Source organism: Mirounga leonina, unplaced genomic scaffold (genome assembly GCF_011800145.1).
Source record: "Mirounga leonina isolate KUSES-001 unplaced genomic scaffold, KU_Mleo_1.0 Mir_224, whole genome shotgun sequence".
NCBI lineage: Eukaryota > Metazoa > Chordata > Mammalia > Carnivora > Phocidae > Mirounga > Mirounga leonina.
The window spans coordinates 9495321-9511041 of NW_023270615.1; the positions used below are offsets into that span (position 1 = coordinate 9495321).

Below are 15721 nucleotides of genomic sequence, written 5' to 3' on the forward strand. Positions count from 1 at the left end.
GTCTCAGTGTGAATAAAACTGCATTTCAGCACATCATCGTTCAGTTCATTTGGTGCCCCCTGTGTTTTCCTGTAATTCAGACTTCCTGAAAAAGATTTATTTTTTTTTATGATCTCACATAATGCTCACTGAAGCCCCACTGTATATGAACGTGCCCCCTCCCCCACTCAGCATGACGGAGTTCATGGAACATTCTACCTTTCCACGTGGAGGTGCTCGGCTGAAGTTTCTACCTCAGTCTCCCCACGGGGACCAGCTGCAAGAGATCAGAAACAGATTCAGCTCACAGGTGTTATTCTGCTTCCTTTGCCCAGGACGGAGCCCCCCCCTCACATCGCCACCCTTGCTCTGAGAACAGATGCTTATGCGGGTTCTGTTTTAGGCCTTCCGTCAGATTTCACCAACAAACGGCGAAGCCGGGCGTGCTTGATCTCAGAGGACCATCGCTACAGAATTCTTAAGCATCCCTGTGGCTCGCCTGAAGATGCCCTTCATCTTTCAGGATTGCAGGAGCATGCAGAAATGTTTGGGTATCAGCTGGGGAGGGTTTCCAGCACCCATCTCCGTCCCATCCTTGTGCCTGCTCACTTCTTTGGCCACTCATTCGGCGGGTATTTACGGAGTCCGTGCTGTGTCGGGCCCGGCCTGGGGCTTGCCGTTCCCTTCCAGCGAGGCCTGCCTGGGCCACCCACCAGAGGCAGTAACACACCTGCTGTGGACCGTACACCCCTGCATCTATTCTTCTAACCCTTATTTTCAAACAGAGCGTTTAATAAAGGACTTTAGAACTGTTTCGACAGCAGCCAAGGTCAAGCATCCATTGTTTGGATGCTGACGTTTCTCTGAATTTTCAAGGTCTTGTGGATTAAATGAGAAAAAAAATACTTGAAATCTGGGCTAGAGAAATATGGATGGTGTGGTTTCTGGTCATCAGTCCCAGCTGCCTCTTTGAAAATACCTGTTTTCATTTTTACATTTCCATTCAGGTAATGTTGGGCAGGTGATTTTATTAAGACAATGAGTACCTGAAGTCTTTATCTGTGAGAAGAATTTTGAAAACCACAGACCTTTGTGTCTCCCCGTTAGCTTTATTCATTCAGGGCTTTAAGTTCAGTATACTCAGCTTTTGCTATGTTTAAACACTTGGCCGAAGGAGGAAAAGAATGGCTGAGCTTTCAAGGATTCCTTTGAAAACATGGCGAGAATTTAAAAGAAAGCTCAAAAACCCCGGGCCTTTTAGGGACTGTTGGTGGCTCCTCTTGCAGGGAAGTTTTCTCACCATAGAAGTGTTTGTTCCATTGTGTTGGGCTTTCTCCTCTCAACCCTACCCCTGCCCCCGCAGGTGTTCGCGAGCCCTCAGATACTCACTGTGTCCTTCCCTTGCTGTGTTCCAGTCTCCGTCTCCTGGCAGTTCCTCCCCGCTGGGTGCAGAGTCCTCGAGCACAGCCCTCCACCCCAGCGACCCCGCGGAGGCCTCCTCCAATAAAGAGGTAGGGTGCCATTTTGTTTCAGAAGCCACCGGCCTCTGTTGTTTTATTCTTCTTCTGGCGTGAGTTTTCTTCAGCTTCCCACACAAATCCCCCAAACTTCCCCCCACCCCCGACAACCGCCACCACCACCAGGCAGAGAAATTCTAATCTCTCCTTTCAAGCATGGAGTTCAGTGATGGAAGCCACACCATCCAGTCTGATAGCCACTGGCCACCATTTATTTGATTAATAAATAAAATGGAGGGCGCCTGGGTGGCTCAGTTGGTTAAGCGACTGCCTTCGGCTCAGGTCATGATCCTGGAGTCCCGGGATCGAGTCCCGCATCGGGCTCCCTGCTCGGCAGGGAGTCTGCTTCTCCCTCTGACCCTCCCCCTTCTCATGCTCTCTCTCTCTTAAAATCAATCAATCAATCAATCAATCAATAAAATGGAAAGTCACCTCCACAGGCGCAGTAGCCACAGTTCAAGTGCTCACTAGCCACATGGAACTAGTGGTGGTTGTATTGGACAGGGGAGATGACAGAGCATTTCCAGTCGTTCCAGAAAGTTCTCCTGGACCATGCTGGAAATGGAATCTTAAGAACTCCGTGTAGCAGCATCCTTCCTCATGGCATTACGAGCCTCTGAAATGAGGTTGCCATGTGGTTTGGGGAGTGGGCTGGTTTCTTAAATACCCATTTATTTCAGGCCCAAGTGAAATATCTCTCACGACACCAAGGTGACCACTTGCCCTGGTTTACCTGGGGTGCTTCCAGTTCACACCTGTTGTGCAAGCTGTGGACCCAGGGAACACCCCTTTCTAAAGCACTGCTGTCCCAGAGACCGTGTGCAGTGCTGAAAACGTTCTGCTCCTGCGCTGTCCTGCATACAGGCGGGCCCCAGCCGCAGACGCCTAGCAAGATCTTGAGATGTGGCTCGTGGGCCCGAGGAACTGAATTCTGCGTTTTATTCCATTGTAATTAAAGAGTCACGTGTGGCTAAAGACGACTAGACAGTGCAGCCCTAAAGTGCCCCTGTTGGACAGTGAGTCATATGGTCACCCTACTGATGGAGGCCAGCCTGAGCCCCAGCAGAGAATATTTAAGTGAGAAAATGCTGCCTGCTCCCGCTGAGGTTTCTGGGGCTGGGAAAGGACAGGTGCTCTTCCCACAGGGAAGCCGCTGCGTTTTCCCACACTGTTGTCCTTTTACCCCCAGCAAATGCCACCCCCCACCTAGTATTGAACCGGGGTCAGGCGAATATTGGCCTGCACCAGAGTCTACATGTGGGTTCAGCTCACTCTAAATATAGATGCTGCCTAATCAATGCTGAGGGTATGCACGGAACAGGTACACCATATAATGAATGATTGTCTCGTTTCCCTTCCCTTTGATAATAATATTGTGTTAAATGCAGCAGAAGAAAGCAATCTCCATTTTACCCTGAGCAGCAGATCACTTCTAAAGGGAGTCTTCATTAAAATATATCCTTAAACTATCATTGAATATACATCCATTTGCCATTAACTATTCATGCAGGGAGAATACGCTTTAATAATCTGTTTATATTAAAGCAAACAAACATAAGGAGACCTTCTCTGAGATGACACCAACATTAAATATTTTTTTTAAAGATTTTATTTATTTATTTGACAGAGAGAGAGCGAGAGCAGGAACACAAGCAGGGGGAGTGGGAGAGGGAGAAGCAGGCTTCCCGCCGAGCCCAGGACCCTGGGATCATGACCTGAGCCGAAGCCAGATGCTTAATGACTGAGCCACCCAGGCGCCCACACCAACATTAAATTTAAATTTGACATATACTTTGTCCTCCTCTGGTCTTGTCCTCAGACCCTAGGTCACAGGAACAGGAGGAGTAGCAAGGTCACTTTCTGCTGACCACAGATCCCGCAGCTTCGCCTTATACTTTATTCATAGTACAGGGATCGGTGAGAACCAAAAGCAAGAAGAAAGGAATTAAAGCCACAGTGATAATAACAGCAATGAGAGTTACCATTTCTTGAGCATTTACAGCGTTCAGGCATCAGTCCAAGCAAATCACAGGTAGTATCTCATTTAATCCTTAAAATAATTCTATAAGGTAGGAATCACTGTCCTCGTTTTTTGTTGAGGAAGCCTAGAGGTTCAGTAACTTACCTGAGGTCCAGGGCCCACAAGTGGTCAGGCCAGGATTTGAAACCAGAGCTCGTGTGGGCCCAGGCTCTTAACACCAGGTGAAAAGTGCCCCAGGCCACACACATGCTGCATAGACGAGCTAACTTGTATGTCTTTATTCCAATTGTCAGACCTCCAGGCTCTGCACATGGTTCAGTCTGACCTCCTGGAAAATCCCAAAGATTTTGGCCTTTCATCTTCTTGAATGTGGCTTTATTAATTCTTGAATGTTAAGGATCAACTGATGTTCATCTCTGTCCACATGTGAGAAAACAAAGGGCTAATCAGACATCCGAATGTTCAGCATTTGATTATTCATCAGATAAAATAAGCGAGGCAAATTTGTTAGTTTCTCCATTCCTACAGGACTTGGCACATGTTTCTGCATATGCTTAGAAATAATGATGAAAATCCTCTTTGTGTGCAATAATTAGAGATTCTTTCATTTCTTAAAACTCTTTTTTTAAAAAACTTACTACCCCAGAGACTAAAGAAAGCCAGTCATGAGCTTATGAATAGAGAATAAGTAAATGTACCAAATGCCCTCCGTTGTGGCTCTAAATAAAACGGCATCTTTTAGAACTATAGATAAAGTAATTCTTTTGTAGCTTCTGCTAAAATCTCAGGACTGTCCTTGACGTTAGCATTCAGAAAAGTGTCCTAATAGCCCAAGAAAATCTGAATTGGCTTCTTGGATGTACCTGGAGGCTAACCCATTTTGACGAAACAAAATAAACCCTCACTACCCCAGACCCCTCGCTGCTGAGGACAAGGCCAAGGGAGGTGTGGGGAATAATAATTTTAAAGTCTTTGGTCTTTATGAAGAAACTAGTTTCCATCTGCATACCATGAAGTTATGGATTTTTGTTTATTTTTAAGCAGAATTAGACCCGGCTATTGGCACTCACCTGGGCCTGTCTTCTCACTTGGAAAGTAAAACTAATGTAAAGTGCTGTGGAAATTGGAGTTCTCTTTCCTCCTGTGCACATAGCTTAGCTTGGTGTGCATTTTTCTGTAAATGCATTAGCAGCCAATGATCTTTCATTCCCAGTGGACTTGTGTCTTTTGTTTCCTTAAAGGTAATCCTTTCTGAAATGAGAAACCCACCATCCTTGGTGTAACGAACCGTTGCATCCCAGCGAGCACATCCTGGCAGGTTTCCTGCCAGGTTGCCTTGCGTGGTATATTGTGTGTTTAGTGTTAAATTCTTGTCATTGTCCTGAACTGAGTGCGATTCTTAAACCTGGGTGTCTTTGCCTCTGGTTCCTTTTATATGTAATGGTTAATGCTACTATTTTTAGAATGTTGTGCAAGGAGTAAATGGTTAGTCCTCCCTTTGTTGTCTCTATCTTCCACGTGAAGAGCACTGTACACAGTACTATGAGATAGAGCTGTTCCCGTGATGTCCCAGCCCTCTTTTAGGCCCTAACTCTCCCAGCCGCCAGGCACCCCAGAGTTTACCATCAACCTAGGTCAACCTGTTGAGCAGCTGTGCTGTATTAGATACTCTTTTCCTAAAAGGTACATATTTAAATGACAACTTAATACTTGTTAGGCTCTTTTTAATATTTATTTATTCATTTATTAGAGAGAGAACAAGCAGGGGAGAGAGGCAGAGGGAGAAGCAGGCTTCCCGCTGAGCAGGGATCCTGACACGGGGCTCGATCTCAGGACCCTGGAGTTGTGACCCGAGCCAAAGGCAGACGCTTTAACCGACTGAGCCACCCAGGCACCCCAGTACTGGCTAGATTCTTAGCAATGAAAATCTTTAGGCTTTCTGAGGATAACCCTTGGTCATGCAAACCTTCCTTTTTGCTCAGTTGAAGGACTCTTGTCTTTGGCATTAGCTCTTCACTCCCCTGCAATGCTCACATCACCCTGCCCCAGATATATCCACCTCAGAATCTGTGACTGGATAAAGCAGGAATGGATTTCCTACTCTTATGCCACTCAGAATTATTTCTAGGCTATTCACTTATGGAAGGAACCAAATGGTAAGTGTTGTTTCTCTGAGAGTATTTAAACCACCATCCAGTCAGGTTCTAGAAGGCCTCTAGCCGATCATGCCCACGTCCAATGGTGCTGTTGGAAGACTGACCCTTACTATGAGGTCTTAGTATAAGAAATCCCAGGGTTTTCAGTTCACTCCTGTGTTTATTGTGTTCTTATTTTAAGGTAACACATAATAATTACTTACATAATGGAATTTTTAAACCAGTAAGAGGTGAAAGGAGGAGAGGAAAACTAGCAAACATTTTTAGCATAGTGAGAGATTACTGAAGAAGAGACCCCAAGGGAAATAAAATTCTCCCAGGGAATCCAGATTTCAACATATAATCACATTTTTGGTGCTTTTACTAATCCAGCAGTTTTTCACTTAGAAACCCAGATTCTTAAGAATACAAATTCAGCCCTTTGTATTGCTTTGAATTGATTATGGACTTTGGTCTGTGGGATATTTTTTTAAACTGATGGACCTCTCTGTGGAATGTAAGGTTTTCAGATTATCTAAAATATGGATAGATGTTCTGGGCTTTGGGTAACCTTTAATAAGAAATGTGTATGTTTATTCACGCTTTTATTTCCGTATCCAAAAATGTTTGACACCTGGTTAATATCTGTCATTGGCAATCTGTTTTTCATGTTGCATGGATAAAGTTGTGTTAATGCATTTTTCATCATGCTTTGCCCTTTTTGAAACCTCTTCGTCTTGATTACAGTCAAGAAAAAGCTTGGCTTCATTCCCCACCTACGTTGAAGGTAAGAGCTGAAAAGAAAGTAATTGAATATTGAGTCATGCATGAATCTCCTAGTATTTTGGGTATTTGAAGCATTGGGCTATAAGATCCTAGTGGGGAAGAAAGGCCACGAAGTCACTCACTCACAGTCTTAACAGTCTTAGAATCTTAGACTAAAAGAACAATAGTTGTGAGCCTGTCAGAGATCCTCCCCCGACCTTTGCTGATTCTGTCCATGAGGACCTGAGCTTGCAGGGAGGCTTTGGGCTGTTTCCAGCTTAGAGACAGTCATAGGACATCTGAACTCAAGACTCCTTATCTCCACTCCAGGACATCTCTTAACATCCGTCAAGGACGAGTGGGAATGAACTTTAAGGGAGACATTTTCATCCTCTTAATTTAGGGGGGGGAAAAAGACCTTACCAATCATTCCCATCTCTTGCTTAGATGAGTTAAGCATAATAACATTTACCAAGCTTTTACTCTGTGCCAGATGCACACTTTCCATATAATAACTGATTGAATCCTCACATCTGTTTTGTGAAGTGGGCTTACTACCCCCATGTTATGCAGGAGAGAACTGAGGCATTCTTACTCAAGGCGAGGTGGGTAACTTTCCCAAGATGGCGATTAGCGAGTATCAGAGCCAGGCTGTGAACTGGCAGTCTGATGCCACAGCTCTCCAGGTAAAGGGTATTCTGTGCAGGGCAGCCACATATGGTTGTGCAGGTTATTCACTGTTCAAGGGCACCCAGTCAGGAGATCTAGTGGGGCCAGAACTTGGCCCACGCTAGGCACTCCAGCTTGAGCTCAGGCCACACAAATGGAGTGCCTATTCTTCACCCACACAAAGGCCCTCTTTAGCTAGAGGTGCCACTGATCCTCTGCCAGAGAGGATCGCAGATGCTTTTTCGTGTAGGGTAGATTGTCATTTCCTTGAAAGAGGGTTTTCTGGAGATGAGAGAATACCCTGACACCACTTGGAGGCTCTGTCTGGCCCTTGGATCCTGTGCATGAACAGTCGGTGCATCCCCATCGCCTGAGAATGAATCACCAGGATTCGCACACCTCCCTGACCCCGCAGTCCTGAAGCTTAGGTCAGCCTCATAGGTTTGGTTCAGTTACTCAGGTCTCTTTCTTGAGTGACCTGTAAATTACTTGCACCATTTTTGCAAGACTCCAGAATTCCACGAGTACTCCTTGGGGAGTTCCCGAGAGTTTGGAAACTCCATTCTTCATAGTCATTCCACCAGGCTCAGCATTCACGTGGGTCTGACAATGACATGTGTGTGCTTGTTCACCCACAGAGCAACACAGAGACCTCCCTGAAAGGAAACACGTTCTAAGAGGCCAAAATGAAACCTGCGGTTCTTCGACTTAGGGCCATTATAATGTTAAATTTTTTAACTTTTAAAAAATACACCAAAATGAAGTTATGGACTTAGGGCTTTTTTTTTTTCCCAGGTGTGATCTGGTGGCAGTGATGTTTGATTATGATCAGTTTCCCCGGAGGATAAATGGCATAAGATCGTAGCTCAAATGTATAGTGTATTTAGGTCCAATATTTCTGCCTCTCCGCTGGTTGACATTTATACAAATCATTTAAATATTATTTGGATTGCTCTTACACCTCTGTGCATGTCCACACTTACTACGGTTGAAGAGAGAAACTTTCAGGGGATAGAGCCAACTCAGAGATGAGTATACAATACTGGAAGTCCCATAGAGAAGTATGTTGTTAATTCTTACTTTTCTTTGAACATGCATTATTTTCACAAAATAAATGGAAGGTTTTTAAAAGTTACTATCCCAGACGAGATCTTTTTTCTCAATGCCTGGTTGGGCAAAAATGGTATGTTTAAATAACACTTAAACCCATCACAGGAATTTATGATAGGAGACTGATAATCTTTTACTTTTTACAAAGTGTAATGTGGGTGCAAACCTGTCCATGTATTATTTTGGCTAGAAGCACTTCCCTGCTCTACAACTAAACCCATCTGTTGGAAATACCCTGAATCCTTCTCACATCTAGGAAAGTTTCAGGGCGGGAAGCATGTGACTGTCGAGAAGGTGAATAACTGGCCCATAGTGAGGCAGGTTGGCTGCCTACCACTCACTGTCCAGAAGCCTTTCTCGGGAAGATCTAGAAAAAGGCAAATAACAGGTTTCCTTATTTATTTACTACACAGATGCTTTGTGAAGACCTTTCCTAAAACACTGTTAATTTCTTTGTTTCAACCACCGCCTTGCCTTTAGAGAAATGATCGGATTATTTTAAGATTGTACCCTGATAAGTAGCTTATCATGGGAAGCAGCTGGTTAAGCTCAAGATGAGCTCGATGTTGGTGGATAAAAATAAAAATTATTTCAGATTAGCTTTCCAAAAGGAAAAAGCAAATTGTTTCCATTTCCAATTATCTAATTTAAGAGCCTGAGCTTTGAACAGTAGGTTAAAACGTATATTTTAATCTCCCCAAATATGGCGTTCAAGCCAAAGAAAATACATATGTTTTCATTGTAGAATTAAAAGCCTTTCTTGGTGCATGTGTTATAAAGTTATGTATTAGTCCTAGACATGTTTTAATTTCAAGTAGGGTTTACAGATGATTACAGTTAGAATCAGATGCCCCCATTTTAAATATTTTAAACCTAAGGTTTGATTTCAAAGGCCAGTCAGTGAGAACAGAAAATTCCTTGGAATTGATCTGTGTGTGGATGCCAGCCGGGAACATGAGAGCCTGTAAGTCCGCAAGGTCGGCAGCAGGAGACTCCGGCTTTGGGGTAATGTCATCTGCCTTGCAGAATTGGGGTCAGAGGTCATTATAGGAATCCAGACATTCTGAGGAAAATACCCCTTTTCCTGATTTATAAAGTTTGTTTTCCCCATTATGGCTACAATGGGAAGAGAGAGAGGTGGATGATGGCAGGTGAAGGAACTGTTACAATATGGGGTTTTCTAATAAAGCAGCCTCGCTGCTCCCCTAGCCACATGTCTGGCACCCATTTATTTGATACCCACTGGGTGACAGACATGGATTGGACATGAGTGCCAAAGAGGAACATGACATGGTCTTTGTCCCCCAAGAGCTCACAGTCTAACAGGAGAAACAACGTCCCTTGTCACTGATTGCATGTTTCATATTTAAATAAACAATCACTTCTCACAGTAAATGGCCTGGGTGACGTGGATTAGGAGGAAATTGTTCCTTCCCTTTGAAAACAAGGGGTGAGTGAAGGCAGACGCGGGGAGACGCCTCAGACTTGGCAGGGTGTCCGGCAGGGGGAGGGGAAGGAGCTGCACGGTCGGGGGGCTCTGTTAGGGGCACACCCCAGGGTGGCTTCACTCACCGCCGCGGCTCTGTGTATTACAGTTCCTGGACCCTGTGACCCTGAGGACCTGATCGATGGGATCATTTTTGCTGCCAATTACCTTGGTTCCACCCAGCTGCTGTCGGACAAAACCCCCTCCAAAAACGTGCGCATGATGCAGGCCCAGGAAGCCGTGAGCAGGATCAAGGTGAGGGGCTGCAAGGGGTGGATGCAGGGGCCCGAGCCGTCCACACTGGTCTCCCCATACCTCATGCATCGAGTGCCGAGTTTAGGGGAGCGTGGATCGGGACTGTGCACCTGCCGACAGTTCTAAACAGAAAAAAAGTGTGCCAGAGTCCTTCTGTATCAGTACTGTATGTTTGGGGTGTTCCTAATGGCCAGTGTTGAGAAAAAGCACATATGAACATAAGCTTTGGAAAGCTGACATGATGAGGAAGGATGTCATTTCGAGCATTACATCTCCAGTGTGAGAGCTTTATCCCTGTATTTCCGCGGACATAGTGATCAGTGACTTGAACCCTCGCAGGACCGCGTGGGTGAGGCTCGGTCTTGTGCTTTTGAACCAGCTGATCCTGCTCAAGCTAGATTGAACTGGTTTGCTTTAGGCACCACAAACCACTGGATCAAATCTAACCAGAATGAGTCAGTGCCAGGCTACCACAGTTCAAACTAGTTTGAGCCAGTCATAACCTGTTGGAATCTGTTTTATCGTGATTTATTATTTTTTTTAAAGATTTTATTTATTTATTTGAGAGAGACAATGAGATAGAGCATGAGACGGGGTAGGGTCAGAGGGAGAAGCAGACTCCCCGCTGAACAGGGAGCCCGATGTGGGACTCGATCCTGGGACTCCAGGATCATGACCTGAGCCGAAGGCAGTCGCTTAACCAACTGAGCCACCCAGGCGCCCCTGTTTTATCGTGATTTAAAAAGGAGCAAGCCTGTTTGATCCAAGAATTGCTTTCATCTGGTTTAAACCATTCACTGCTAGCTTGAGCCAGCCAGAGCTAGCTTGACCCCATGGAAATGCAGAGCTCTAGAATCTCCACCACAATGCCAGGACCACCTGGAATCCTGGACGGACGCAGGGCTCCAGGGACACATCCCCTGCCATTAAAATGCCACCAGCACTTGGAACCACTGGGCAGCCAGGCTGGGGCCACAGCACCACCGAAAAACCCAGAACCAGGTATTTCAGGCAAGTTGGAACAGGTTAGGACTCACCAGACTTGGTTGTATCCAGCTTCAGCTGGTCAAAATCACATTCGTCCTCAGGGAGCCATTCCCTTTTCCCTATGGTCTTGTGTACACATTCCCCGGTCCCCTCCTGGTGTTTGCGTGGTCGTGTGCAAAGAGGAAGAAGCACGAGTGCAAGGCAGTAACTTAGGGTCCTCATCCGGGAAAAAGTATTTCTTAAGCACCTAAGTGTGCAAGGCTGTTCACGGTCTCGGGAGGGAGGGGAAATAGATCCTTCCCCTCCGCTCCGCAGCACCAGCAGAAATGCATCAAGCCAGCGAATGTGCAGGGTGGACCCAAGCAGGAGGGAAGGGGGTAAGATGGTGGGTGCCCAGCAGTGCGGGGGGGCCCCCCGCGGGCAGACTGACGGGACCAGGGAGCAAAGAGGCACAGAGGTCGTGTAGCTCAGAGGCGGTGTTTCTTGCCCTTTTGCCCACGCTGACCCCCGTGTTATTCACACGCTGGGAATGGAAGCAAGAGGCCCTCACTGTGATGACCAAGCCCCCTGCTGCCTGCTTGTGGTGCAGGTCCCCGGGGTGCTGTCGGAGTGTCCCCGGTCCCCTGTCATTGCGTCCTCATCGAACTGCCGTCCGTGGCCTCCAGGGCCATGAGTCGCTGGCTCCTGGAAGAGGCACTTCTCTCCTGAATTCGGCACCAGTGCTCCCCCGACTTATCCCGTGGTACAACAAGGCCTCGCTGCAGCGTCCGATGTTGCTCCCGCTGCGGGCGTTTTGGGAACGAGGATGTCTAAACCAGAGAGCAGCTCACAGCTGCACAACAGGCCAATGTCACGATTGCTCACGGGGGCCCGCCCGTTTCTTCGGTTGTCCAGGACCCACTCCACCACTTGGTCCAGAATCTGTGAACCTTATCTGTGCCTCAGAGACCCTCCCGCCACAGGGCCCACTGCTGCGGAGGCCGTGTCTTCTCCCAAAATTAGCCTCCGCCAGCATGACGGACAGTGGGAAGGTCCACTTCTCTCGAGGAGAGCCCCACCCCTACCCACAGGGATGTGGCTCCCAGCAGGACGACCCCATGCTACATAGCAAACTGACCTTCGTACCTTCTGGGTCTTTCAGACTCGTTAATGTTACCAGGGGAACATCAGGTTCCCGTTGAGCTGCCCATCCAGTCTTGGCCTAATTCCTTCTAACGGTCTCCCCTTATCCTAAAGAGGTGGCATGAATACCTCTAGATCTCCCCAAAGTCTTCCTGAATTGAGGATGTCCCAGGTGCAGCATTCAGAACAAGAACACACAGATCTATATGAGAGAGCAAGTTACTTTTCAGGCATGTACTTTTCAGGCGAATAACTTTTAAAAACGAAGTCTGTAGGGACGTAATTCCGACTCCTGATGTCCCACAGTTACCAAACAGAGCACGTTAGGGTTTTGTTAAATTAATATTTGTTTAGCAGAGCCCCGTGGTGCCCGGTGGTTGAGCCAAAGAGCACAAGGGAAATGGAAATAGAAACGTTTATTACTCCCAGGTCCCCAGGAAGGAGCCAGCATGCCTCAAGGGGGCCACAGGCTGGGGGTCAAGGCCAAGTGAGGGCAGGCAGAAGGTGAGACAGAACTTGGGGCACCTGCCTTTATGAGGGTCTGTGAGTGGAATACTTTGCGGTTCCTGGGTTTGAATTGGCCAATTCATACCAAAAAGAGCAAGGTTTTGGTAAGCTCCACGGGGGTGTTATCTAAGGGGAGCACAAGGGGAAGGCCCTAGAGGTGAGGCAGACCGTTTATTACAAGGGCTGTCGGGAATTTATATCAAGAGCTGACATTTGCCTGTGACTCGGTGGGGTGTTATCCAGGGCATGCACTGGCCTGAGGGGCTAGTGTCCGTGTCCTAGGTCGCTGCAGGCCCGTGGACCAAACAAAGTGGATGCCGAGGCAGCAACACCAGGAAGCAGCTTCACCTCTGGACACAGGCTAATGGTGCCGCTCACTTCTCCAGCATCAGCAGGAGTGCAAGGACCTGGCATGCCTCACTCAGTGGTTTTCTGACAGATGGGGACCACCACCTCCAGAAGGGGCTTTAGGAAACAGGTCGGGGGCACTTTGGGGTGCCACAGTGTCTGGAGGGCATTTTTACCAGCAGTAGTGGGCCAGAACCAGAAATGCTTGATACCCTCTAATGTCCAGGCTGGGGCACAGGATGCAGATTTAACTCCCACAGAAGGCCAGAGCACCCCTCTGCCCCTGTCAGGAAACATTGCCGGAGCCCATTCAGGTGATTCCCCCAGCACAAAGCAGCAGTCCGCCCCCAAAGGAGCTCCGAAGCCCTCTGAGGCTTTGAGATGAGCTCTCCGAGCTTCTGTCCATCAAGGTTTCAAATGTGTTCAGGTCCGGGTTTCATTCTGGGCACCTTGTGGTAGCCCTTGACTCCCACGGATGGTTTGTATTTCCACTGCTCTGTGACATGTATCCGGTACCGTGTGACCCCGAGGAAGGGATCAGGCACATCCCTGGAACAGAAAGCCATGCCCGGGGTAGGCTCCGCCACCCAGCACCAGACCCACCCAGCACCAAGTGTGCTGTGAATTACAGCTTCTCGGTTCCACAGTGAGGTCTGAGAGCACGCTTTTCCCTTCCTAAAGCCCAGCTTCCCTGATGGGAAACCAGAAAGTTTACTTTGAAGCTTCAGAGGATGGGGATCCACAGTTGATCTGAACAAAGAAGTTAGATGGTGGTGTTGATCAGAACAAGCAAGATGAGGCTGTCTGATTAATCCATTTTAGACCTGCACAGAGCAGAGTAGGCATCTGGAAAACATATATTTATTTTTACAGCAAATTTTGGTAGTGTGAGGAATTCATTAGAGAGTGGTAAAGTTAAACAGGTTGCATTTCATTTGTAAGTATCATTTTGCAACGTGCTCCTGTGCATCTGAAGGAACTGCTGCCTGTCCTCAAATATTTCCTGCCTCCTGTTCATTTTCCATCCATTTAAAGGCCTGTCAGATTGCTTGACTTGACACACAGCCTGACGCTTTTTCAAACTCTAGGTGGAGACTGTGCTCAGACCCACGGTTTATTTTCTGCACCCCCTAGAAAGTCAGTGTCGGGATTGCACCGACATTTCAGCTCCTGCAGAGGGCGCCAGGGGGGCTGGAGCTTGTATCCTGATCGTTCGGGACGGTCTCCCCGGCGCATGCGCTATGGTGCCTGCACGTGCCTGGGAGACCCCTTTATCTAAGGGAGGGGGTGCCACGCTTTTTTCCTAAAGAGAGGCTGACCTTTCAGAAATGAGTTCTTCTAGGCCACCTCTCTAAAGATGCAGAGAGGAAGGAAGCAACAGATTTTACAGCGTCTGTCCAGGAGGGAAGGGAAGAAGAAAAGCTTGTTGGATTGATTTGGAAATCCGTTTAGCATTATCCTCAGCCCCAAGTGATTAGTAATTTCCGCCTTGGTACTCTCATCTGAACAAAGAAGGGTGTTCTCCTGTTTCTGATTACTCCTCCTTTCCCACTTCCCCGCGGGGGTCCCCGTCTTACCCCTCTTTCTCACCTCTGCCTACATGGTTGGTTTGACCCTGTGGATGCGGCTGAGCCCTTCCCCACCTGGAGTCCCGCGTAGACATAGCCGTTTGCGTTGCTCTTATCTCTGAGCAAAAACCAAACCTGAAGCTTGGCTTTCAAAACCGTCTTTAATTTCTCTTCCGTTGGTCGATTGGGGTGCTTATTGGACTTACACTTGGAGTTTGAAGAATTAATATTTTCTTAATTTAAAAGATTTATGGATTTATTTGCCAAATGGGGAGAGAATTTGGAGTTGTGGTTTGGCCATAAATTTTCTACTTAATGTGAGAAGAAAACAAAGGGATTTGGTTCTGAAAGCAAAGTGTTTCTCTGCAGACCCTTGTGGTAGGCATCTCAGGAAATTAAAAAAAACACCCAAGACCCAGTCCTTGACCTTGAGAAAGGTGCAGCCTGGAAGGGAGCCAAGGAGGGTGTTTAAGTAACCAATAACAAAAGGCAGGCTGAGAAATCTGAAGTTAAAAATTTTTTCCATCTATAAAAATATAAATAAGGTGGATCTAAATGCAATAACAGAATTAGAAGACATCTGCCATTTTTCTTAAGTTGTTTTTTTTTTCATCTTTGGACCCTCCCTATTGTACCCTTCCTGCCTTTGTTCATCATTTTTGAGAAGAAATAATATCCTTTTAGGAAGCCCCCATCCAACTAAGGAATGCATTCAAGAGGTGGTTCTCAAAATGGGACCTTCCTAGGGAAGGGAACTTCCTAGAAATGCAGATTCTCAGGCCCACCCCAGTCAGAAACTCATGGCGGGGTAAGGGCCCAGGAATCTGTGTTTTCATAAGCCCTCCAGGAGGTTCTCATGTGCACTACAATTTGGGGAAGGGTGGACCATCCCAGGCTTATGAGGTATCTTCTCTCCGACCGCCCTGGGGCATTCCAGTCAAGCTGAGTGCTTCCCACTGACAAGGTTCTGTTGGCGCATTAGCTCAAGAAACACTGCAAAATATCTCTTTTTTGGATGTTTGCCATATATGTTTTCCTATTAAAGATTTTGAGAAGTCTGTACTAAGGAGATCTAATCCACTTGGTTTAACCAGAAACCCCCATCATTATGTGAACACGGAATACATTATCACTGTGGGATATCTCCGAGAGTCTTAATGGTAAGATTCTCAGGAGCACGTTTTGAGAGGAACTTCTGCCCAACCTGATGGCAGGATCTACAGCCCCGTAGGTAGACGCACCCCACTCCACCTGCAGCGTGGGAACCATGCCTTAACCCTACCTAGAGAACC

The 15721-nt window shown here is 47.0% G+C and overlaps 1 protein-coding gene across 2 annotated transcripts in view; it reads left to right on the forward strand.

Annotated features, from left to right (window-relative positions):
• The window catches only part of APBA1 (amyloid beta precursor protein binding family A member 1), a 128739-nt gene that overhangs the window by 80651 nt on the left and 32367 nt on the right, over positions 1-15721 (forward strand). For both annotated transcript variants that reach the window (XM_035029078.1, XM_035029079.1), the window contains exons 3-5: positions 1395-1490; positions 6360-6399; positions 9752-9897. In XM_035029078.1, the coding sequence (XP_034884969.1) occupies positions 1395-1490; positions 6360-6399; positions 9752-9897 (282 nt within the window). The remainder of the gene's footprint in view (positions 1-1394; positions 1491-6359; positions 6400-9751; positions 9898-15721) is intronic.